This window comes from Gekko japonicus, unplaced genomic scaffold, assembly GCF_001447785.1.
Source record: "Gekko japonicus isolate JY-2015 unplaced genomic scaffold, Gekko_japonicus_V1.1 scaffold2224, whole genome shotgun sequence".
Lineage (NCBI taxonomy): Eukaryota > Metazoa > Chordata > Lepidosauria > Squamata > Gekkonidae > Gekko > Gekko japonicus.
In genome coordinates this window covers 149,156-174,061 of record NW_015164261.1, presented here as the reverse complement: position 1 = coordinate 174,061, position 24,906 = coordinate 149,156, and the positions used below count along the sequence as shown (strand labels likewise).

The window sequence follows — 24,906 nt, the reverse complement described above, 5'->3', positions numbered from 1 at the left end:
GACTTTGAACATAATATCGAGACAATAATTAAGCTATTTGTTGCTGTGGACAGCTGATGTAGACTGGTTGATGTAAAACCTAGCAACTAGTGGGTTATGATGCACTACTGGGTCAGGATCTGACCTACGTTGGACTGCACCAGTGGCACAATCATTTCCTTTATAAAAAAATGTTGATGACACCTCAGTGTAAGATCATTAGCTTTAGGGCATATCTGCACAACCTGAAATCCATCAAGCTGGATGCAGTTCTCCCAGCAATCCAGCCACCCTCTTATTTATGCACCCCTTCCAGTCAACAAAGCTCATCTTGGACCACCATCCATGGATGTTGGGCTACATTTGGCTTGGTGGGTCACATGAGTGACTTTTCATCATCACTGAGCAACCACAGCAACATCATTATAAAGATGGATCACTGGTCTAGAGTGCTGCCCTAAGATGTTCATGAATATAAATTTGATCATAAAAAGGGCAGAGGCAGTAATCTAAATTAAAAATTGGAGACCAGCATTAACACTGGATCCTTCTGCTTAAGAGGGAATGGCTTTTAGCTCTAAGTCATTGTGAAGCATCATCACTTAGATTAGCAAAATGCTGCCCATTGTCTGCAGCAGTGATATGAAAACTAGCTGAACCCCACAAACAGATGAGAATGTATTAATAGGTTAGCAAATTTTGAGTCCAGTGACTCAAAATTTGTTCTACTGCTTCAGACCAACACCTGGATCTATCTTAATAGGTTAGCATTAGTGACTGTGTATTCTTACTACAGGAGCATATTTTCCCTTATTTGAAAAAAACAAACTGGGGCAATTTTTTATATTCTAACAGAACACTCAGCTTCAACACTGGAGAAGATGGGTCGCAAACAAGAGGAGGAGGGCAGTTCTTGGAAGAAACAAACTAACAATATCAGGAAAACATTCATTTTCATGGAAGCACTTGGATCGTAAGTAGCTTTTGTTTGTTTGTTTTTAAAGCATTCATATCCCACCAGTGCTTAAGTCTCTTTTTAACACAGGATAAGCAATAAAACAATAAAAAACAGAAAGTAAGAAGCAAATCAATATCAACAGCAGCAAAGGGGCACAATATCCATAAGTCTTGGAAGAGGGAGACCCAAAGAACATCAATCGGCCACTGGACTCATATGGAAAAGGCAATCTCTGAGATATGTGGGTTCTAGGCCAGGAAGGGCTTTAATTTTGAATTGGGACTGGAAGCTAATTCGTTATCCAGTGCCATTGCTCCAGATTAGAACAAGTATGTTCCCATTCCCCAACATGCATCAGCTCAAAATACAAGTACTGGGGTCCATGAGAGACAATAAAAGAATGAGTGAGTGTGTACATAATATGTGAGAGAGATAAGTCTGAGGGACTTATTGACCAATACAGAACAAGCTACTCAGCACAAACTTTCCAAAGAACATCTTGGTTGTGAATTACAAGACAGCAAATTAGAGGAAACAGGTAAAAATCAATTTCATTTTGGCTGTAGTGAATTATGCATGGGGTGGAGAAAGTAGACTGAGAGAACTTTTTCTCCCATAATTCTAGAACTCAGGGACACTCAATGATGTTCATAGACAATAGATTCAGACTGCATGAAGGGAGTTTGTTCTTTATTCAACAGGTAATTAAATTGAATTCACTATCATAGGTGGCTTTAAAGACAGAATCATGGAGGACAGATTTATCAATGGCTACTACCAATAATTACTAAAGGGAACCTCCATCTCTGTCTGCCAGTGTTAGGAGGCAAAACTGGGGAAAGGCACTGGCATCTATGCCCTGTTTGTTGGCTCTCCACAATGGTTATTGGTTGGCCACTGTGTGAAACAGGATGTTGAACTAGATGGACCACTGGTTGATCTAGCAAGGAACTTCTTATGTACCTATGTAGTAGATGACTGACTGTTCCAGCTCTGGTTTAGTGGGATGCTTTTGACATCTGAGGAACAGGGAAATAAAGAACATCTTTCCAGAAGAGATAGTAGTAGGCCTTATCCTAGATATGCCATCTGAGATGCTGATCATCCCATCTGATCATCTCATCCCATGTGATCATCCCATCTACATTCTCATGAAATTTTTACACCCATGATTAAGGTGTTTACAAACAGCCACTTCCATGCAACCAGTTTTTACAAATTGAAAGAATGGAATAACATAAGAACATAAGAGACGCCAATGTTGGATCAGGCCAAAGGCCCATCCCGTCCAACACTCTGTGTCACACAGTGGCAGGAAATACCAATGCCATCAGGAGGTCCACCAGTGGGGCTAAGACATTAGAAGCCCTACCACTGTTCACCCCCCCCCCCAAGCACCAAGAAAACAGAGCATCACTTGCCCCAAGCCCCTTGTGGCTAATAGCCACTGATGGACCTCTGCTCCATATGCTTATCTAATTCCCTTTTGAAGCCGTCCATGCTTGTAGCCGCCACCACTTCCTGTGGCAGTGAATTCCATGTCTTAATCACTCTTTGGGTGAAGAAGTACTTCTTTTATCCGTTCTAACCCGACTGCTCAGCAGTTTCATGGAATGACCATCAAGTGCCACAAATATCAAGCACAAGCATGCATGGACCAGCAGGTGGCAGACATTTTCTTGGCTAGTAACTTCTGTGTTATTTATACAGCTAAAATTTTCTGGACGCCATCATCAAGTCAAGCTATTGACTTGATAAAGTTTTATCAGTTTGGCCCCACTACAAAATTACATTGCTATATCACAGAATCATAGAGTTGGAAGGAACCACCAGGGTCATTTAGTCCAACCCCCTGCACAATGTAGGAAATTCACAAATACCCACACACACACACCCAGTGACTGCTGCTCCACACCCAGAAGATTACAAAAAACGTCCAGGATCTCCAGCCAAACTGGCCTGGAGAAAAATTGCTTCCTGACCCCAAAGTGGCAATGAGCATTTCCCTGGGGGTTTAAGAAAGGGCCACAACTAAGCGCTGATGCAACCCCTCCTGCCCTCCCTCTCATGATCTGCCTATGTACACACAATTAGCATTGCTGGTCAAACTGCTGTTTGCATGGCATTTGCTAAAGCATATTCATGGAGAAGCCAAGGTACTTAATTTAAGCTATAGTGAACCTCTGAAAGAAGAGAGTTTTGACCCTGTGAGTTGTCACTGAGAATTCCTCGTTATACACTTTTAGTTGTATTTGTTGATAGGGCAGAGCCATTAAAATGCTACTGTTGAATGGCTCTGATGGGACAAAGAAGCAATGTACAAGCCAAGCAAGAAGTTGTGCTACATCTTAAGACGGAACTACATGTTGTTGTTGTTGTTGTTCAGTCTCACAGTCGAGTCCGACTCTTCACGACCCGGACCACATCACGCCAGGCCCTCCTGTCTTCCGTCATGCTCCGGAGTTTGCTTAATTTTATGTTCATTGCGCTGCAGTCACAGTCTGCGGTGATCTGGGATCCCAGGAACGTGAAGTCTGTCACTACTTCCACGACTTCCCCTTCTATTTGCCAAGGAGTGATGGGGCCGGATGCCATGATCTTAGTTTTTTTGATGTTGAGCTTCAAGCCCACTTTTGCGCTCTCCTCTTTTACTCTGAGCAAGAGGCTCTTTAGATCCTCTTCACTTTCAGCCATTAGAGTGGTATCATCTGCATATCTGAGGTTGTTGATCTTTTCCCCAGCAATCTTAATTCCCGCTTGTGATTCATCCAGGCCAGCATTTCGCATGATGTACTCTGCATATATATTAAATAAGCAAGGTGACAGTATACATCCTTGTCGTACTCCTTTTCCTATGCTGAACCAATCAGTTGTTCCGTATCCGGTTCTAACTGTCGCTTCTTGGCCCTTATACAGGTTTCTCAAGAGACATGTGAGGTGGTCTGGTACTCCCATCTCTTTAAGGACCTGCCATAGTTTGTTGTGATCCACACAGTCAAAGGCTTTAGCATAGTCAATGAAGCAGAAGTAGATATTTTTCTGGTACTCTCTTGCTTTCTCCATAATCCAGCGAATGTTGGCAATATGATCTCTCGTTCCTCTACCTCTTCGAAACCCAGCTTGTACTTCTGGTAGTTCTCTATCCACGTACTGTTGAAGCCTAGCTTGTAGGATCTTGAGCATGACCTTGCTAGCGTGTGATATGAGTGCAATTGTGCGATAGTTTGAACATTCCTTGGCATTGCCCTTCTTTGGGATTGGAATGTATACTGACCTTTTCCAATCCTGTGGCCACTGTTGTGTTTTCCAAATTTGCTGGCAAATTGAGTGCAGCACTTTAACAGCATCATCTTTTAGGACTTTGCTCAACTGGGATACCATCATCTCTGCTAGCTTTGTTAGTAATGCTTTCTAACGTTCATTTGACTTTGCACTCCAGAATGTCTGGCTCGAGGTCAGTGATCACAGAGTCGTGGTTGTCATGGACATTGAGATCCTTCTTGTATAGTTCTTGTTGTTAGTAATGCTTTCTAAGGCCCATTTAACTTCACATTCCAGGATGTCTGGCTCGAGGTCAGTGATTATACCGTCGTGGTTGTCAAGGACATCGAGGTCTTTCTTGTATAGTTCTTCTGTGTATTCTTGCCATCTTTTCCTAATCTCTTCTGCTTCTGTTAGGTCCCTACCGTTTTTGTCCTTTATCATGGCCAGCTTTGCATGGAACGCTCCCTTTATTTCTCCAATTTTCTTGAAGAGATCTCTAGTCCTTCCCATTCTATTGTTTTCCTCTATTACTTTGCATTGTTCATTCAGGAAGGCCTCCTTATCTCTCCTTGCTGTTCTCTGGAAATCTGCGTTCAGTTGGGTAAATCTTTCCTTTTCGCCTTTGCCTTTCGCTTTCCTTCTTTCCTCTGCTATTTGTAAAGCCTCATCAGACAGCCACTTTGCTTTCTTGCATTTCTTTTTCTTTGGGATGGTGGTGATTGCTGCCTCCTGTACAATGTCACGAACCTCCGTCCATAGTTCTTCAGGCACTCTATCTATCAAATCTCACCCCTTGAATCTATTCTTCACCTCTACTGTATGAATGGCCTAGTGGTTTTCCCAGTTTTCTTCAGTTTAAGTCTGAATTTTGCAATGAGTAGCTCATGATCTGAGCCACAGTCAGCTCCAGGTCTTGTTTTTACTGACTGGATAGAGCTTCTCCATCTTTGACTACAAATTATATAGTCAATCTGATTTTGATGTTGCCCATCTGGTGATGTCCATGTGTAGAGTTGCCTCTTAGGTTGTTGGAAAAGGGTGTTTGCTATGACCAGTGTGTTCTATTGACAAAACTCTGTTAACCTTTGCCCTGCTTCATTTTGCTTTCCAAGGCCAAACTTTTCTGTTATTCCAGTTACCTTTTGACTTCCTGCTTTAGCATTCCAGTCCCCTATGATGATGAGGACATCATTTATTGGTGTTAGTTCTATTAGGTGTTCTAGGTCTTCATAGAACCGGTCCACTTCAGCCTCTTCTGCATCAGTGGTTGGGGCATAGACTTGGATTACTGTGATGTTGAATAGTTTGCCTTGGATTCAGACCGAGATCATTCTGTTGTTTTTGAGATTGTATCCCAGTACTTACTTTCGCACTCTCTTGTTGACTATAAAGGCCACACCATTTTTTCTACAGGATTCTTGGCCACAGTAGTAGATTATACTATTCCCATCCACTTTAGTTCACTGATTCCCAAGATGTTGATGTTCACTCTTGTCATCTAATTTTTGACCACGTCAAGTTTATCTTGATTCATAGATCTTAAATTGCAGGTTCCTATGCAGTATTGTTCTTTGCAGCATCGGACTTTCCTTTCACCATCAGACACATCCACAACTGACTGTCCTTTCAGCTTTGGCCCGGCCACTTCACTCTTTCTGGGGTTACTTGTACTTGCCCTCTGCTCTTCCCCAGTAGTATATTGGACAGCTTCCAACCTGAGGGGTTCATCTTCTGGCGTCATATCTTTTAGCCTTTTGTTACTGTCCATGGGGATTTGTTGGCAAAGATACTGGAGTGGGTTGCCATTTCCTTTTCCAGTGGATCACATTTTGTCTGAGTTCTCTGCTGTGGCCTGTCCGTCCTGGGTGGCTCTCCATGGCATAGCCCACAGCCTCATCGAACCATGCAAGCCCCCTCGCCACATCAAGGTAGTGATCCATGAGAGAGAGAACGACATGTTACCTGTAGTGAAAGATTCTATAATTAAGAGACATTACCCTATATTTAACACTGTTAAGGAACTAGTAATTAGAAGACTCGCCTTAAACTCAGAAACCCCAGGGTCCTTGAAAATGACTTAGAAGACATTTCTGCTGTACAAGACATTTGAGTTGTTCTTCATACTGAAGTTATTTTAAGCCATCCCTCATTACTTTAGTCTCTGTCTGTGAACCCAGAAATATTATAGGAGGCAGGAGTTGTAGTTGTTGTTTTTAACAAAATACAGACACAGGGACTGAGATTTAAAGAAGCAGATCAGGATGGCCTTCTCCCTATCAAAAATCACCATCTCAATTTGACCTGGATTGCCTGATCCCATCAGATCTCAGAAGCTATGCACAGTTGGCCCTGATCAGTATTTGGATGGGAGACCACCAAGGAATACTAGGGTCGGTATGCAGAAGCAGGCACCTCAGAATGTCTCTTGGCTTGAAACCCTATGGGGTTACTGTAAGTCAGCTGCAACTTGATGGCTATACACACACACATGCACACGCACACACACACACACACACATATATACCCACAATTGTGAGAAAATTTGAGTACCTGTAAAATATGAGTACCTGGGGAGCATGTTAAAAACAGCTCAGAGTTGATACATTTATGAAGTGCGCACACATGCAAATAGGAAGGGTTATATATTCCTGGGGGGGCATGTTAAAAACAGCTCAGAGTTGATACATTTATGAAGTGCGCACACATGCAAATAGGAAGGGTTATATATCCACAGTGCTGATTTGGACCTTTATATAGCAGCCCTCACTGCATCATCAAGAAAAAAAACACATGGAATTCCACTGTATCTATAGTTCCACTTTTAGGGTTAAATTTTTTTATTATAAAAGGCAAACTTTTTAAAGAACGGTGACCATTTATCATTCCCTTCTCTGCATAACAGCTATGTAAACACAACAAATGGTCTTACATTGCCCTGCCTCACCTTCTTCTCATTGGCTGTTGGCCATGGGACAGGGCCATGTGCAGAGTGATGATGTCACATCAGGCATTGTTTCAACCTAGTTTTTACAAGGCACTACAGAGAGAATGCAGATTACTGTCTTTTGTGAGGTAGTCTTCCTCCGTAAATTCCAGCACCATCTCCTGCCAAGCCTGCACCCATCATGCCTTCCTACTGAAGCCCTTATGCAGTCCTTTGACTTGCTGTTCTCCTCCCATTCCATTCTGTTTGACAAACAAAATCATTGTATTTTCTAAGAACTTCTGCCCTGTTTAGCAGCTGCCCCAGTTGCTTGATTATGATTACATGGCTGAGTGGTCAAAAAGATTTCTCCTTCACACTTTACATCCTCTTTAATTCTGCCTTGGCATTCAAGTGACTCTAATATTGCACCACGACTGTCATTTTCTCCTTCCTCACACCTATGAGGGGTCTGCTTATCTTCTCAATTATCCCTCCATAGCAAGGCTCACTTTGTGAATAATGGATTTTTAAAAACACTTGAATGAGTAATGGATTTTGAAAAACACTGTGTCAATTTGCATTTTTCCAGCACAGCTTTTCCCTCTTCTAAAAAGCTGAAAGAAGAGCTGAAAATATATGAAAATGAACCCCCTTTCAGAAATTATAATATTTCAAGTCATCCATGCATCTTCATTTAAAAAATTATGATTTTTTTTCATGACCAACAGTTTTAGTCTGAACATGTCATAAGAAAATAATAACATTCAAGCAGTTGAAAGTTATTCATTATTTTGAAATATTTATTTACAAGCAGGGTATAAATTTAAAAGCTCATGATATTTAAAAGCTCATATTCTTTCTGACTAATCATAAATGCATTTGTAAGTGAACATTAGAAAATGTACCCACTGATGTATAAGATCGCCACCTCTGGGTTGGGAAATACCTAGAGTTTTTTGGGGGTGGAGTCTGGGGAAGACAGGGCTTTGGGAGAGGAGAAACCTCATCATGGTACAATGGCACAGAGTCCAGCTTCCAAAGCAGCCATTTTATCCACGGGGATTTATATCTGTCATCTGGAGATCAACTGTACTATAAGAATATCTCCAGGCCCCACCTGAAAGTTGGCACCCTTATGTAGCAAATGTTAGACTGTATGGGAGGTGAAATTTGAACAAGGTATATTATATTTCCACTTTTAATTTTGTAATGAAGATGACTAGAGACTTACTTTTTAATAATAAAAAGTGGGACTTCAGATGTGGCAATAGATCATGTTCGTGAGCAGTAGCACAACTATTAGTGCAAAATAGCACAACAGCAATTTTTTAAAATTAATAAAACCCTCTACTGTTCTGGTGGAGGAAATAGTGGCTACAGCTGTATGAAAGCTGATTGTTAGGAAGGAATACGGAAGAAGAACAAGAGTTGATTTTATACCCTGCTTTTCTCTACCCTAATGAGTCTCAAAGCAATTTACAATAGCTGTCCCTTCCTCTCCCCACAACAAACACTTTGTGAGGTAGGTGGGGCTGAGAGTTCTGAGAGAAAAGCTCTGAGAGAACTGTAACTGGTCCAAGGTCACCCAGCAGATTTTGTGTGGAGGAGGGGGGAATCAAACCCAGTTATCCACTACACCACGCTGGCTGTCAGGGAAGCAATCTGCTAAATAACCATGAACGGTCAATAAACAAACAGTCTATTGGAAAATTGGCTCCCTATTCATCACTGGCAAACAGGATCCCTTCACTTGCAGTTCAGTCCTAAACAGCATTACACTGTTCTAAGTCCATTGAATCTGTTTAAGATCACACTGTTGCTTCAGAAGCCAGCACAGAGCAGGACAGTGCAGAGTAAATGCAATGCCAGGAAGAGCTTCCAGGACTGGAATGGGGAGCAAATGAACACTGGTATGAGAATAAATTGTATTTACCCTATTTTTTTTCCCATGACATATTGTAGGGTGTGCAAATCTGGATTGTAGATGGCCCACCAGCTACCCAAATCTGTTAGTTAAGAGGAGCTTTAATCTCCTGCCATCCTTTCCATAGCTAACTGCAGAATGGAGAGGGGGCTGCATCAGGTACCATCCCCTCCAGTCACAAAAAGTGTCCAAGTGGATTTAAGGAGGAAAAGAGCTTCAGCAGAGCTGAAATAAATGTAATAGAAGCTGGGGTTATGAATGGTTTGAAACTGAGACACAGTTAAATTTGAACAGAGCTAGGGCTCCGGTTATGAATGGACAAAGGAAGTCCTGTTCCTTTAAATCCTGCTAATTATATATAACATTATGTCTGCCTTGTTCAGTCATGCTTTTATGCACATAGGGTCCTTGGCTTGTGATGCAGCCGTGGTTAGTCAGCCCAAGGGATGAGATCAGATTTGCAGAGCCAGAACCCTGCAGCGCAATATAGGAGGAGAGCTGGTGAGAGCTTTTGTTTCCTCTGTGCCAGCTTGTTGATTCAAGTAGACTAAATGTGGGGCTGTAATTATCTTAAACTGTTTAGGAATGAAACATGGAACAGATGCCGTAGCATCTGATCTGGGGGCTGATGATTTCCTACTGTCTTGGGTGGTGAGGAAAGATACCGCTAGAAATTCTGATTCCCTCCCAATGCAGTGGGTGTTTTCAGTGGGGAAGTGTGATTAGGTAGTGCAGATAAGGGAATAAAAATAACGTGAAAACCAGAGAGGGAGCAAGCAGCATTGCACCAAAAACTTCGACAACTACGATGATTCATCTTCTGCATGTCCACAGGTATACTGTAGAAGTATGGGATCTGCTGTGTAGGGCACTTTAATATCCAAGGGCTGCAGTCTTATGTATATCTTTCTACTAGTAGCTCTTTGCTGCTTAACTCTTTTTTATTGTTTCAAATGCATACATGGCAGATTTCTATTCTTCGTGGATGCATAGGAAAGCTAAAAACAGATGAGCATCATTTTGTGAATGTTCAGAAGCCAAAGAGAAACTGACGTGGTTCTAGTTATAGGGTTGGATCCCATGGAACTTCTCTGCTGATGGAAAGATTCCCATTACTAGAGCAAGTTTTCTCACCTTCCCCCTCCTACTGCTGCCCCAAATGCCTATGAAATGCTGTTCTTACCCAGTCAGAAGCATTTGGGGATTGCGGCTGAAGGCCTGGGGACAAGAAGGTCATGCTTCACAAATGAAAATCTTTCTGGCAGTATAAACTGCCTGTGGGATCCAAGCCATAGTGTCTAGCACAGTTCTAAACAGAAGTATTAACATAATTACAGGAGGTCCTGTACTACAAGTACTCTAAGTACTCTAAGGCTGCAGTCACACTGGAGGCTTGGTGCAATCTGGCAGTGCCTCTATTTGCAGTGGTTTAAATCATCACAGGAAGGGGTGACCAGGCAGCACACCTGGAAGTGGCCTCACTGTGTGCTCGCTCCATGGTCGATCATTCAGATTATCGCTGCAGGGCAACCACGGAGTGAGTGGTCGGGTGGCTTCTTTTTAAAAAACTGTCTTTTTCAGATGCACATAACCACTTATGTGAAGCACTGCTCTGTTTTGACAGCTGGAGATGGCTGCGTCCCCTCTAAAAAAACTCATCTTTTCAATTAACCCCTTCTCCACCCTGTGTGCTGCAAAGCTGTAGGCAGAGGAACCAGCATGAAAACAGATAAAGGAGGCTTCTCAGCCTGTTCTTCCCTCCCCCCCCCCTCACCTCAGAGGACAACTGAGAGCTTGCTGGTGATTCCAGAAGATGTGGTTATGCACATATCATGGACAACCCCCCCCCCAAAAAAAAAAACACAAGGAGCAAAAACAGAACAGAGAGATCAGACTTCTCAACCGGGTTGAGCTCACACCAGTGGAGTTCAGACATCTGAAAATGCGGGTGAAAGCGCTGATATCCATAAACCCCAGACTTTCTCCAGTGCCTGATTGCTTCCAAAGTGGGACAGAATGGGGTGGCGGCAACTGAGGCACGGGATGCAGATGTTGCTGTCTGATCATGTTCTTTAAATCCACAAAGGTACCACAACAATATCAGTGCAAACTGCTTGTGTGACTGCAGCCTAAGTTCAGGAAAATTTCAGCTGCACTTAGAAAGCTGAGGAGTCCTCTTTCAATGAAAAAGCATTTGATGGACATACTTGAGGTATGAGGTGTCTGTTCTGAGGGCCGGATTTAGACTATGTAAACCCTGTTAAGAGTTACTGGAAGAAATTACTGTCTTCAAATTAGTCTCAGGGAGGTGGCATTGGAAGAAACAGGTTAGCGGAGGAACAAAGGAAAGGAAGAACAGTGTCCTTTTTTTCCTTTGCTGTGTCCCTCCACATACCATGATGGATTGCTGTATTTTGTTATGTCCACCCCAGCATGAAGACTATTTTAAAGCACTGTGTTGGTAGAAAAATAGCAAAATGGAGGGAAACACAGACTGCACTTTTAAAAACCTGTCTAGCTATTGGTTGAGCTGCTATGATATCACAGAATCCTAACAATCAAGGAAGTTAGTCTCCCTTTCCATTACATGAATTGCTGTGGTATGTTGGGAGTGCTCATGAAGATTCTGGACTGCTTAAGGAGTTCAAATGCCAGCATATAGGACTTCAGGATGGGAGCTGGCTGATCACTGGAAAAGGCTGCAGAGAACTTTAGGCTGCGTATGTGAATGGAACATGTTGGTAGCATGAACACATGAAGCTGCCTTATACTGAATCAGACCCCTGGTTCATCAAGGTCAGTATTATCTACTCAGACTGGCAGTGGCTTTCCATGCAGAGGTCTTTCACATCACCTACTGCCAACTCTTTTTTAACTTGAGGCGCCAGGGTTTGAACCTGGGACCTTAAGCATGCCTAGCAGATGCTCTACCACTGAGCCATGGCCCCTCCCATTCGTGAATGCGTGAATTAATGTGTGTGATGAATTCTAGCCAAGTCTTTTGCATCTTTAAAATGTCCATGTTTGTTGATTTAGGTTATTACATATGCATCTTTGCTGCTTCTGCCAGCAGTGGATGGGCAATGCATGGCTTGGAGTGGAAAAGAGGTTGAAAGAAAGACTGCAATGGTTCACATCCCCAGTACTTTTTTTCCAATTTGAAAATGAAACATACTAATGAGAAGGGGAGAAAACCCACAAAAGTTGCTAAATATTGCCACTAATCTAACAAATATGCTACAAAGGAAACCAGGAGCTTCCTACCCGCCCACCCCCCACACACCGGCAAATAGCCTGGAGGAAACGGAATATAGTGATTATTACATACATTGGCTCATGGTAGAAAGGAGGCTCTGAAAGAATCTAACCTCAGCAGCAGAAATGCCCTTGAAGCAGTCTCTCTTCAGCTGAGCAGCTATTCAAGTGGTGAGAATTAATCACTATTAACCTGCTAAGACGGACAGTGGTACCATGGGTGTCCACGTGTTTTGCTGCCTGTGCAAAACCTTTTAACAAGATTGCCAGCTTTAGCAAGTTAAAAATACACTTCCTCCCATAGAACTGTGTTCTCCAATAAACAGGATGGGATGTTCATCTATCAGATCTTAATTAAGCCTTTATTGGGCTAAGTCTGTTGTGCAAGAAGTGGACAACTAAGGTCACGGGCCAAAAGAGAAGTTTCTCCAGTTTAACTGATGGTTTCCTATTTGTGATCCAGTGCATTGATTAACTTCAGATATATAAGCCACACAGACAGGCAGCTTGGCTGCAGTGTAAAATAATGCTTGCCTCTCCACTACCATCACTCCACTCCCTTTGGATTGCTTGCAGTATCTCTTGGTGATCCATTGAAGCTGTCATAACCTACAAAGTAAGCTTAGACTTAGTTCTAAAATGTTACCCATACTTGATACAGAATTTAGAAAATGTACAAGCCTAAATTTGACAGTCTAAGAGAACAATCCTATGCGAGGCTACTCAGAAATAAGTCCCATTTTATCCAAAGGGTTATACTCCCAGGAAAGTGTTCTTAGGATTGCAGCCTCAGTTTAGCTGGTTACTTTCTTCACTTTGCCTCTGGCACCCATGATGGCTTACTGCCAATGCTCTCGTAATAGAATTGCATTCCATGTCTTCCTGTAGGCGACTAGCAAAATACAGTTTTTTCAGGGCAGACCCATAGTAAGAAATGTAACTAGTGTGTCATGGAGGTACCCAGAAATATCAGGAGGGGGCTATGAGTAGACAGGGGGGGCATTACAAGGTATTACATAACATTAACATTCTAAATACAGTCTATTACACTTCAATATTAAATAATTTTAGACAGGGGTCATTTCGTAGAAAAAGAGGTGCAGGAGCTCGTTAGCATAACTCATTAGCATAACATATGCCACACCCCCTGACGTCATCGGAAGTGTGTCAGAAAGCAACACCTACCACTCAGGCGCCACTGGACTCTTTTGGATTGCTAGCTATTGGGGGGGGGGACACAGATCTGTCCTCACAGAGGAGGGAGAGCTTGTACCTGAATAAAACTTGGCCTTAAAGCTGCTACTGGACTATTTTGGATTGCTATCTGGGGGGCGCTCTGCAATTTACCTGGCTGCTTCTTGCTCTGACTGAGGGCTGCTGGGAGCAGGGGGTGGGGCTTGTTGCATGTGCCCGCCCCTGTGCTCTTTACTGCTGGAGCTCCACTCCAGTGAGTTCCTGCAGGAAATGACCCCTGATTTTAGATAATGTTGAATGGATGCTTATTTTCAAATTCCATGTGCTAATGGCTTTGCTTTCAATGAAGACTTGGAGTTCTTTGAGCCAGTTTAAGTCTTACTGAAAGTGCTGCCTCCACACTCTTCCCTGTGGAAAACAACTCTGTGGTGCAATCCGATTGCCTTACTCCATATACTTGCTTTCCCAATTGGTGCATTTATACTACATATTTTACACAATAGACATGGTTACTGAAGGTGCACCTATATGCTACCCAACAACCTGGGTGGGGGGAGTCCTGCCCCTTTAACAGATGCTTCATGAGACATTATTTGCAAGATGATGTTACATACCCTTGTGCTATGAAATGCTTCAACTGCTCAGCAAGACGTTTTTTCTCCAGGTTGTTGGCAACCCTATACAGAGCACACACATACAAACCATGGGTACAATATTCACATCTCTTTAAATACTGGGACATACATCTTAAGAAAACTATGTTGGGTTGGATGTGCATGGGTGTCTAAAGGTATGTGTCTGTGTGTGTGTGTTTGTTTCATGCTGTGTGGTTTTCATGCATACATGTATCAATTCTGTTTGCCCAATGAATTGTGAGGCTGCCATCAACACTTAAGATTCAGTACTCACCAATATTTACTGCAGCAATTCATCCAGTTCATGAATTCATCCAATTAATCTGCAACCACACAAACTTAGAACTGACAAGGGAGGCTAAATATAAATGACAACATTTAGGATGAGATCATGGTAGATAGCCATGGCACTGGCACAAACAGTGAAGGAAAATGTCAGCATATTTATCAGAGCATATAGGCTATATTTCATTAGAGATTATTTTTTTTAAAAGGAGCTTCAAGAAACCCTACCAGTGACTTGAATGCAAGTGAAACTGGAAGTGCTCCGAAGTGAAACCGGAATTGCTCCAACGATAGCTTGGTTTAGGATGCATCTTGGCATATGTGGGACACAAAAGCATTATTTGAATAGTAATGCTGAATGGCCAAGTTATTAAGAGGGTGCAGCATCATAACCTTAATTTATAGGCCAATAATCCTACTTTATTATCACCCTGCTAATTTTGGTGTACCTTAGTAGTTGCATTATGTTCTTTCAGCAGATAAATGAATCACCTGGGTGTTTACAACCTAGTATCCTAGTATACAATATCTGAGCTGCGGTGGCTCAAGTGGTTAAGACACTGAACTGCAGGCTGTGGAAGGTCGGTAGTTCAGCAGTTCGAGATCCGGGTGCCGCATGATGGAGTGAGCTCCCGTCTCTAGTTCCATCTCCTGCCAACCTAGCAGTTCGAAAGCAATAAATTGCAAGTAGATAAATAGGTACCACTTCAGTGGGAAGGTAACAGCGTTCCGTGTGCCTTGGTGTTTAGTCATGCCCGCCACATGACCACGGAAACATCTTCAGACAGCGCTGGCTCTTTGGCTTTGAAACGGAGATGAGCACCGCAACCCTAGAGTCGGATTCGACTGGCTTTCGAGCAAGGGAACCTTTACCTTATACAATATCTGCCAGGGCCAAATTAGACATGACATTTTTCTAGGAGTCAGGTCTGGATTTCCCAGACCCAACTCTTGTGCTACTCTTACAGTCAAATGGCAGCTTCTGGAAACCAAGTTGCCACCAAGCACCGCAGGAGCCTAGGGCAAACAATGCCCCCTGGAGCTGTTTGGGGTTAGGACAACAGTTTTACTTGGATGTTTATGTACCCTTTTATTTTGGCCAAATTCCCATTTATCAGAGTATGGCCACCTTACAATGAAGAAGACTATCAGTCTACCTAACTTAATATTTCCTATTCTGGCAGTGGCTTTCAGACAGAAAAAAGTCATTGCCAACACATGGTGCCTGAGGTCTAACTATGGTGACAAATATTGAACTCTTGTCTCTCCATTAAATGCAGTGGGAGCATTAAATGCAGTGGGAGCATTTCATTGCCTCTTCCGGTCCCATACACTGGTAGCGGTTGCCATGGTACCAGTGTAATTTTATGTGGGTGTCACAGTGATGTTATAATAGCCTAGAGTCACCGACAGTGGGGTATCTTTAAGAAGAGATTTATCATTTGTTGGCAAAGAAAAAATCTCATGTATCAACATGTGCAAGTTGTTCTGGCAGGTTTATTGCTCTGCATCATAAGTATTGCTGGGATTGTGTGTTTCACATCACCACTGCACCCTGTTTATTTAATTCAATTTGTCATATGTTTCACTTCTGTTATTTCCCCTTTCCTTTCCTGCCTTTTTTTCTCATCCAAAGACATAGATCCTCTAGGGCAGGGGTGTTGAACTCATTTGTTATGAGGACCAGATATGACATAAACGAGACCTTGTTGGGCTGGGCCATGTGTGTCATAAAATGCAATGCCAAGTAGTGGAGATATAAACTTTATAAAGGACACAAACACAAAGGTGTTTCTTTTTTTTACTTAAAATAAAAACATGCTTAAAACATTAGCACTCTTGCAATATTTTGCTTATTTAACAGTGTCTGATAATGGACCCCTCTTGCTCTGAATTATTGCATCAAAATGTCTGTGCTGTTGCAATCTTGAATATGCTGTTCAGGTGTGTTTCTGTAAACTGCAAACCTATGATGATGCAGCAGCAGCAGAACTGGAATAAGAAGCAGAAGACAGCCAGTTCTACTGCGGGTCTGATAGAAGCCCTCCAGGGGTCTGATCCAGCGCCCGGGCCACATGTTTGACACCCCTGCTCTAGGGTCATGCATATATTTGAGTTAATTATTATATTGACAACCAATTATATCCTTGCACTCCATTTTTAAAATTTTCAGAACAGAACTTTAGTTCTTCTAAAAACCTAATGAGCTCAGATATGGGACTACTATAGGTTTTGATGCTTTAGATAATCTGCAGGATTACTTTGGAGTCAAAATTGTTGTAGAGTGTTGGATTAAGAGTGGGGGAATTTGTGTTCTAATCCCCACTCAGCCACAAAACTCACTGAGTGACTTTAGGCCATTCAATCTCTCTTGGGGTACATAACAGGGCTACTAGAAGGGTAACAGGAAGGAAAAAGCATACATCAATGGCTGCGGTCACACGGAACTTTAGCCACACAAGAGAGACGGAAGACAGGTGGATTTTCCGAGTGCGATCTCACCGGCACATCTGGGGAGCGTAGTGCTTCCGTGGCACAACCGAGGCTTCCCGCCAAAAATGCGCAGCAAAAAACTAGTACCTCGGAGGTACTAGTTTCCAGAAACCGCAGGGCAAGGGCGGGCGTCTGATTGTGTTTCCGGTAGCATCCGGCGCCCGCCCATGTCCCCTTGTGAAAAAGGTTTCTTTTCCCAAGTCTCCGTGGATCCGCACACACACCCAATGGAGCATGCACATTTGTCGTGTACACAAAAAAAGAAAACCAGTTTGCCACACCGCATGCTTCTTCGTTGCGCACAGGTGTGTCCTGTGATCGGCACCTCTCCCTACCCATGGAACCTCCACGGTACCTCCACAGGACCTCCACAGGAGGTCTGATCGCTTAACCACACGGGGGCAAACACCCCCCCTTCCCCCCCCCCCCGCAGTTTCCTGCCTGTGTGACCGGAGCCATTCTCAGTTACTCAAAGGAAGGATGTGCTTAAATATTCTCTCATTTTAGATGCTAAAGTTTTGCATGGAGATAATTCAAACTTTTTGGCTGCTCTAGAGAAGAAAAATGAAGTTAGACTGTCTCCATGAAAAAAGTTTGCATTTGTTGCAAAGGATTCCTTTCTGCATTTTTTAGCTTATGCAAGGAATATGCCATGCCAGAAATAGTGCAAGAAAACCTAGATAGATGTGTTGTGCCTGGTGAACTTGGGGCATCTCTAGTTATGCCACCCCAGCTAATGTGGAGAAATGACCTGAGAGTATCAAGACAAAAATATCAGATACCTTTTTCATTGTGCCAGAAGAGCTAAGGAGACTGCCAAGTCCGTGCTAGTTACCTTTAGTATCCTTAATCCAAAGGCCTCTGGATGTAGCAATGGCTGCTAGCAGGGATGGCTTTATAAGTGGGATTAGTTGTACTCTTGGAGAATAGATCCATCAGAAGCTGACTAAATGGAACTTTTATGTCCAGAGCAGTGTTCCCTCTAAGCTGAGTTAGTGTGAGCTGGCTCACAGTTTTTTAGCCTCCACCTCACAGATTTTTGTTTTAGCTCAGGAAGGGTGGTTCCAGAGCAAGCTAATTTTTGCAGTAGCCAAATCGCTCACTCACAACTTTAATGCCAGTAGCTCACAAAGTAGAATTTTTGCTCACAAGACTCCACAGCTTAGAGGGAGCATTGGTCCAGAGGCTGTAAACCTCTAGATTTCAGTTTAGGAGGTAACATCAGGGGGAGTCCTTGACCTCTGTGCCCTGATGATTGGTCCTCTAAGGGCAAATGGTTAGCTACTACATAAAACTGTACTAGTTGGACCACTGGTCTGTACCAGCATGATGCCATTTTATGTTCTCTTAGTCTGCAGTTCTAGCACTCAGCCCACATATCCATTGCTGATCAACACTGCAATTATCTCTCAAAATTTCCAAAACAGTTACAAGGTCGAGTCCCATGGGATATTCATGCAATTAATATACTGAATTCACTGCCAAATCCTCGGGTCTAATTACTAATGCCATCTGCTTCTGAAAGGAGTTGTTATTAGTATGTTTGTTAGCTATTTGCATTACTGCCTTTTCTACATGCATTCCACTTACCAGTTAAACCAAGCTTCCTTCCACCTTTTGCTTTCTTCACAGAGGAGCCTTTTCAGAAGTTTTCCTGGTGAAGCAGAGAGCTACTGGCAAGCTCTATGCTTTAAAGTGCATTAAAAAGTCACCGGTCACCCGGGAGAGCAACCTGGAAAATGAAATAGCCGTGCTGAAGAAGTGAGTACATTAAAACATAGCCAGCGACAAGAACCACCATCTCCAGAGGCACACTTCAAAGCAAATGGGCTATGTCATCATAGGTTTCTAGTGTAAGGTTTTCTGAAACAGAATGGGCAGTTGCTTTTCTTCAATTTCTTATTCCCAAGAATTTTGTTTTGTTTTCTTGACTGAGAGTCCATCTACACAGTGCAAAGCCCTCACGTTTGTTGGGAGGAAATGCAGTGGGGGTTTTGTTCCTCCCTGACACACACCATCTCAGTTCTGTTTGCAACCACAGCACACAGGGAGAAATGGCTGCAGCCTTCCCCACCCCATGCCCACAGTTTTTGCAGTCTCAAACCACCCTGTGGAGTAACACATTACTCACATGGCTGCACATACGTTTCACAGCAGAGCCAATAATAGCTCCATGCTGCAGTTTGAGGATGTGAAAATAGCAGGGGGGAGGCGCCAACCACTTCTTCCTGCATGCTGGGGTCACAAACAGAAAAGAGTCAGAGTGTGTTTGGGAGGCACAAAACTCCCATTGCATGTGTGATGCAAAAGAAAAGCCATTTTCCCCAACAACCAATTAAATTTTGTAATGTGTAGCTGGGACCTGAGCCAACTTGCTATGTGAATAGCTCAGCACAATGTTATTCTTATGGGCACAGGCCAATAGCACACCTGTTGTTCAATTGCTTAGAATTTGGGCCAGTGACCATACAATCTAAATGAAATCACCATGTTCAGAGGCAGGAGTCCTCTGATCAGTATTCTGGCAGAGGCAAAAAAATAGCAGACAGTGATCCAGCAAGTCCTATGAAGTCTGAAAAACCCTCAGAGAAAGAAGAAAACATATTTTTTTGAAAAGCCATTTTCTTTTCTGTCATTAATGAGAACAGTGTAAATAAACAAGAATGCCATACTCTTCAGTGGCTAAGACTGTAACGTACATAACATAACAGATAATCTGACCATAATCCTCCCATGAACAGTGTGGTTGCTGAACTGGAGAAACTTTCTGTAATTTCCTTTTTCCCCATGAGTGTCATCAGTTTGGGTTACAAGATGGGAAGTACATTCTCTTTCTTTTGGATGTTCAAGCGAGATTTGTTGTTGTTGTTGTTGTTGCTGCTGCTGCTGTTGTTGTTCATTCACTGAATGGTCAAACGTGTTCGAAAATAATGTGTTTCTCCATCCTGCATAAATCAGAATTTATACATTGAAATGATGGAACATCTATGAGAATAAAAAGAATATAGCACAGGGGGGAATTGTTTTTAGTTTGGCACTTTCTATATCGCTGTGAACCATTTCTCTCTTTTGTTGCAGAATAAAGCATGAAAACATAGTAACTCTGGAAGACATTTACGAAAGCTCAACCCACTATTATCTGGTCATGCAGCTGTAAGTAGCAGGCCATAGGCTGTGTAGCAAAAATGTCAATGATCTCTAGTGCCATGATGAGCACTGGCCACAATTACAAATAGGAAATATGCTTTAAAATGTTATGTTAGTACAATGAAAGCTATTTTCCTCTGGATTCATCCCATACTGCTATAATGTTCACAGGCCTGCAGCCTTAGTGATGAAGCCAGTTGAACAGACCCTTACATGAAACTGATGCCAGGGTGGAGGGGGGGACAATTTCATGATAAGGACCCACTCTGTTGGATGGGCCTTTAAAAGTCACAACAGTGCCTTAGGACCTAATCCCATGGCACTATGGTAATATTTTAAAAATACATACTCAGCCATGAATGGTGATGCCGCAGAGCCTTAGGCTTCAGTTTCTATGTTTATGTAACTGAATGGATCATTCTGATCTCTCAAACCAACTTTCTTCTGGATTATGAACTAGACAAACAATGCAATTCTAAACAATGCAATCATAAACATAGCCCATTTATTTCAGTGAGATACCTTATTTTTTATTTATTTACATTATTTATAGTTTACCTTTCTCACTAAGACTGAAGGCAGGCTGCACGGTGTAACTCCATGCAATCATTAGGATAGGACATTCAATAAGCAGGGTAATAGGATTAGGACTGTGGAATTTAAACCAAGTAAAAATCTGGAACAAAGCTAAAACAAAACAAAAGTATTAATATGGTATATTAAACAATGTAGAAATTATGTAATAGGGTAGGGTAATACATACATCAGCAGAGCGTACATACTATACACAATAGAATCATAGAGGTAGAAGGGACAATATAGGCCATCTGGTCCAACCCCCTGCTCAGTGCAGGGTCCGCCTAAAGCATCCCTGACTACTGTTCATCCAGCCACTGCCACTGCTTGAAGACTGCCAGTGAGGGGGAGCTCACCACCACAGTCTCGTTCCCTTTATTAAAACATCTTGAACCCTTCCATTATAATAAAACTCTATTAACGTTTGTAAAAATGCCTTCCTGAATACTTTAGTTTTGCATATTTTGTGGAATGCTAGGGCAGGGGGAGCTTCTGGATCTCATCAGGCTGGCCATTCCACAAAGTGGAAGCCACAATAAAGAACGCACATGTACAGGCATTTGTTGATTTTTCCCATTTGTAGGGTGGTGTCTGCTGAAGAGTGAGCCTGTCATGGTGGAGCATAGAGAGGCGGCCCTGCAAATATGAAGGTCCAAGGGGATATTTATTCATTTAATTTAAAATATTTTTATACGGTCTCTCACACCCGATCAGGTTACCCAAGGCAGTGCATGTAAACCATTAGAACAATTAACATTAAAATTACCAACTAGTTCAATAAAAACACATAAATAATATCAGAACCAGGGAGGAGGGCCAATAACTGTTACTGGAAGTATGCCAAACAAAATGGTCTTTCCCCACATGCAGAAGACCCCTATAGAGGGAGACAGGTGAATCTTTCTGGGGAGGGAGTCCCAAGGTTTTGGTCCCATGACTGAGAAAGCCCTTTCTCAAGTTGCTACCCATCTAGTCTCAGATGTTAGAGACTCAGAGGCAACTGAAGCAGGGCCTCAAAGATGACGGGAATTAGTGAGTTCATATGAAGGGCTTTGTATGTGATAGCAAATACCTTGGACTAAACCCAGTAACCGATGGGCAGCCACTAAAATAAGTGAGCTGAGACATTCTGTGCCATCTGTAGTCTCCAAGTTTAATTTGAGGGTAGGCCTATATAGAGTGCATTACCATGGTCTAGTCTCAACTGTTAACTGTGGCAGATTAGCCATCTGAAGGTAGAGGGCCATCTTCCAGGCTAAACTAAGTTGAAATAAAGTATTTTTTTTGTAGCTGCAGTAACTTGCTTCTCCAGTGGTAATGTTAGAGCTTGTGTAACTTCTAAACTCTTGATCAAGTCAGTAAGGGTCAGCTAAAACTCATCAAAGGTGGGAAGCACAACGTCCTTCAACATTTCCTTCTCAACCAGCATGACCTCTGTCCTTCAGGATTTAGTTTCAGTTTATTTTCTTTTAGCCATTTAACCACAATGCACACATAGTTACTTAGGACCTCTACTATATCACCAGTGGATTTTGATAAGGAGCTGGGTGTTGTCAGCATATTGATGACAGCCAACCCCAAAACTATGAATGGTTTGTCCTTACAGAGATGTTGAATAGCATGGGGGATAGGACTATGCCCAATGGAACCTCCCACACTGATGACAACTGGTCTTCAACAACAACCATTTGAGTCCAGTCTATGAGGAATGGTATGAACTAGTCCTGAGTACATCCTCTAATACCCAGTTCTGTATCCAAATGCCTCAACAAGATGGTATGGCCTACTGTACCAAAGGCAGAAGAAATGTCCAGTAGGAGCAAATAAAGGGCATGTTCAGACAGAGGTCATCAACAAAAGCTGCCAGGGCTGAAGACAAACTGAAAACAGTCCAGAGCTAATGAGGTACCCAAGAGGATCTGGGTTTGGTCAGCTACTGCTGTCTCAATAACTCTGGCCAGAAAAGGTAGACTAGTGATAATTGGCCATTTTTTTTTCTGTAGGGATGTTTCATTGTTGTTTTTAAGTAGTAGAGGGATAACTGCCTCTTTGAGTGACTGAGGGAAGGTGCCCTGAGTTAGTGACTGATTTATGATGAGCATCAAAAGCTCATGGGTGTGGTCCGTACATGATGTTAGTAGCCAGGATGGGTAAGGGCCTTGGAAACCAAATTTGGGTGGAAAGCCAGCATAAAAATATGTGAAATAAATAAGGATGCAGAGCACAAATAATGTCCTTCACAGGTCCCAGGATCCTGTCAACATCCATCACAGTAACTGGGTCAAAATGGTCCATAAACAGATCAGACAATATAGTAGATATTTCTTCTGACCTATATTATAACCAGCTACAAGATCAGCTTGTATTTACAATATATCAGTGGGGGGGGGGACTTTGCAGAAATATCACAACCAAGTGTTTGTTCCTGAGACAATGAAGACTCAGATTTAGAAGTAAGCAGATCCTGAGATATTTTAAACAGTTGGGATAGTTGTGAACTAGCTGATACAATGGTAAGAGATAAGTAACATTTCTTTGCCACTGTCACCACTCCTTCATAGGTCTTCCAATGGAGTCTGTACAACAAACGATCAGATTCAGTGTGAATTTTCTGCCAGCATCATTCTATATATCTCCCAGCTCTCTTCAGGTCACCCAGCTCTGTGGTAAATCATAGAGCCAGATTCTATCCCAAAGACAGACGAAGTCGACAAGGGACAACCTTTCATTAGCTTCAAGGAGCTTCACATTCCAAGCTCCCACTGAAGCCTCAACAGAGCACGTATTTAAAATTCTAAAAAACCCAGAGCATTTTGGAATCCAGTAGGATTGCGAAGAGTAGGACTCGACTGTGCGACTGAACAAAAAAGGATTTATAAGCCTCCATTTGCAGACCATTTTAACCAGGCACACTTTCCAGTGAGGTGTTGGGGCCATGTCACTGTTGCCTTGAGTAGTCAGGGGTCAGTCCTTGGTTCAGGCTCAATCTCTATCTCTGAATCCAAATCTTTCCTTAAAGGCTCAGTGCAAAAAGATTGTCCAACTTGTGGCATTTTTTCAAAGAGTTGGACCTGTTATGGTTTGAGAGAGGCCCAAGGCAGTCAGAAAAGCAATAAAATCCTGGGTCAGCTCCAGCGAGGCATCCTCTGCAAGAATGTTGAAGTCCCCCAGAACAATCTGTCTAGGTATCTCCAAGATCACACTCAAGAATACTCTGTCAACTCAAACTAGGTGCCTACTGAGAAACTAGGCAGCTGGTAAACAAGAAGTATGCCTAATATATCCATAGTCTCCAACATCAGGAGCATACAACCAATGTCAGTGATAGTTTGCACTGGGAATCTATGGAAATTGAAGGACTCATGGAGGAGAATAGCCACCCTTCCTCCCCAATCACTTGTCCGGAGTTGGTGAAGGATTGTTAGTTGCAACAGACACACTGCAACTGGGCGCTTACAACCACATTTGTTACACAAGCCAAATCTCTTCCCCTAACAACCCAGACAGGCATGCAGTTTTGTGCTGCACCAGTCTGGTATTGTATAATATTAATGAAGATATGGAGGAAACGGGTCCTTGTGTCATTGTCTCTTGGGAAGATGTGGAGGTTAGATAGATAGCAAGCTTTGTAGCCAAATACTGGCCATCTTTGGAAGATCCGACTCCTGTATCTACTAGCTCCCATCTGCACTGGAACAGTTCATTCACCAAACATCCTCCCCCAGGTAAAGATTGTCCACAGCATCACTAAGAAGTCCCCCAGTTTTGGGCATGCTGTCATCCCCCGAGAAGCCATGCAATAGGGTTACAGTCTTGGTGGGTTGGTGTCAGTACTGACTAGGGATGTGCACGAACCAAACCATGAAGCAAAATTTGTCATGAATTTTGCTCTATTTGTGGTTCATGAACTTCAATGAACTTTAAAAGCTATTTGTGGCAGTTCATGGTGGTTCTGAGTCCCTTAAACTTTTGCTTTCTGTTCCCCATGAAAGCCAGAAAAATAGCTGAGTGGTGGGAAGCAAGCTGCTTCTGCAAACCTCATTTAAAGGGACTGTGGTCCCTTTCAACAAGGTTTGCGGGGCCACAAACTATGAACCAGTTCAGTTCATGAACTGGCCTCCTGGTTCCATTCCGTTCGTGGTTTGATTCATGGCTTGGCCATGAACCAAACCTCCTTTTCCTGGTTCATGCCTATCCCTAGTATTGACCAACAGTCATAGTTCTGCATCAGTGCTTATTCTGGGCTGCTGGTGAGCAACAGGTGTCTCTT

General features: G+C 42.7%; 1 protein-coding gene across 1 annotated transcript in view; it reads left to right on the top strand.

Annotated features, from left to right (window-relative positions):
- The first annotated feature begins 851 nt into the window (after window positions 1-851).
- CAMK1G (calcium/calmodulin-dependent protein kinase IG) overlaps window positions 852-24,906 on the top strand; it is a 41,866-nt gene continuing 17,811 nt past the window's right edge. The window contains exons 1-3 of the mRNA XM_015408718.1: window positions 852-952; window positions 18,546-18,674; window positions 19,992-20,066. Of these exons, the coding sequence (XP_015264204.1) occupies window positions 861-952; window positions 18,546-18,674; window positions 19,992-20,066 (296 nt within the window). The 5' untranslated portion in view covers window positions 852-860. The remainder of the gene's footprint in view (window positions 953-18,545; window positions 18,675-19,991; window positions 20,067-24,906) is intronic.